This window comes from Lactuca serriola, chromosome 6, assembly GCF_051521515.1.
Source record: "Lactuca serriola cultivar US96UC23 chromosome 6, Lser_US96UC23_V15, whole genome shotgun sequence".
Classification (NCBI taxonomy): Eukaryota; Viridiplantae; Streptophyta; class Magnoliopsida; order Asterales; family Asteraceae; genus Lactuca; species Lactuca serriola.
The window spans coordinates 184,253,390-184,254,956 of NC_136413.1; the positions used below are offsets into that span (position 1 = coordinate 184,253,390).

A 1,567-nucleotide genomic window follows, 5' to 3' on the forward strand; every position below is an offset into this window, starting at 1 on the left:
TTTTAATCTTGTTTTGAAGGTCTTTCCACATAAAAATTCGGTGTCTTTAGGTTGTTGATTAGTTTCTGTTTGGGATTATTAGATTGAATAATATCATTGGGCAAAATTGAAGCACAAAATCTACGAAATTTGAATGGGAGACGATGTTGGATGGTTATGCAGATTGCAGAATGTATACAAGATAAACAAAATCAAAAGCTATGCAATCGGATTGAAGATAAGAAGTGATGATAATACACAAAACAGAACATTTGTCGGCAATTTTGGTAGTCAGGATTCAGGAATAACGTCGAACACGTTGTGTGCAAAAAGTTCACTTGCTTACTTACGTCTCATTTCATAACAGCAACATAATCAAAAGCACTGAACAAAGTATCATCCAGACATTCATTAAAATTTCTTGAAATTTAAAGTAACAAGAAAGAAATCCTACGCAGTAGCAGGTGGTGACGACGTTGATGACGGAGAAGCTTCAACGGCCTGGTCAGTGACGAGAGTCCACTCCGGGGGAAGGTCCGGCAGAGGTGGGTAAACCGCAGGCCCACGGTTTCTGTCCCACGCCGCCGTCTTCTTCGGCCTTGTTTTCCGGTGGTGTGCTGTCGCCTTCTTTTGTGGCCTCGATGAGCATTCTATCATTAACCCTATATTGTCTCCAATTTCACGGCCATACTTGACTTCCGGCGAAGCAACCCTTGTGGCACCGCTGTAGGATGATTGACGGAGAGGAGGGATTGAGGAGGTGGCGGCGATTTGGACGCCGAAGATTGCTGAGACGGACATCGTTTTTTCGACCGTTCGTGGAACTGGCTGACGATCTGAGAGGATTAGTTATGTTATCCGGTTACAGTTATGCAGCGGTGTCGTTTTGTTGAATACTTTCTTGGTTGTTGTTGGGCAGGCTGTTAATGGACCCAAGTCCATAAACCTAGGAATCCTAAACCCCTAGTCCTAGATTGTTATTTATTTATGGGCCTCGCAAACTCATGCTAATACATAGACCTACTTATGTTAAGCAGCATTTGGTGGTCGGAACTGAATTAACATTACATAACAAAACCTTTTGAAGTGGTGTTTGCTGGACACAGATAGGAACATGATAGAACTTTGAACAAGTCCCTCATCCAAAATCATATGAATGACTAAGATCTAATTGGTACCTTTTTATTTATTTCAATATAATATATATGAAGAAAGTGTTAAAGTGGAAGATTAATGGTTCCCAAGATAAATCTGCCAAATCCAATCAACAGTATTTGGGTTTTCTTCTTGGTTAGTTTTTTTATATATATATTGGATATGATAGCCCTTATAATTAACTAGAGTAAGGTTTAAAAAATATAACAGTCTATAGTCTATATGTATTTTAACAATATTGATGACAATTTGGTAATTGTACCGTTTTTTAATTCATTTTCCTTGTCATACCAAATGCATAACAAACAATTTGTTCAGTCCAGTCAAGTTTTGTTCAGTCCGGTTCAATTTTGTTCTGTTCAACTTATCCCACTGTCAAACACTACCTTAAAGTCAAGCTGAATTGAATATCTATGTCTAAATTTAAGTACTT

At 38.5% G+C, this 1,567-nt stretch overlaps 1 protein-coding gene across 1 annotated transcript; it reads right to left on the bottom strand.

Moving 5' to 3' along the window:
* Positions 1–429: 429 nt before the first annotated feature.
* PSRP6 (plastid-specific 50S ribosomal protein 6) lies at positions 430–780 on the bottom strand. Its single transcript, XM_079008127.1, has one exon. It carries the CDS (start codon positions 778–780, stop codon positions 430–432), a length of 351 nt encoding a protein of 116 aa, XP_078864253.1.
* Positions 781–1,567: the final 787 nt, after the last annotated feature.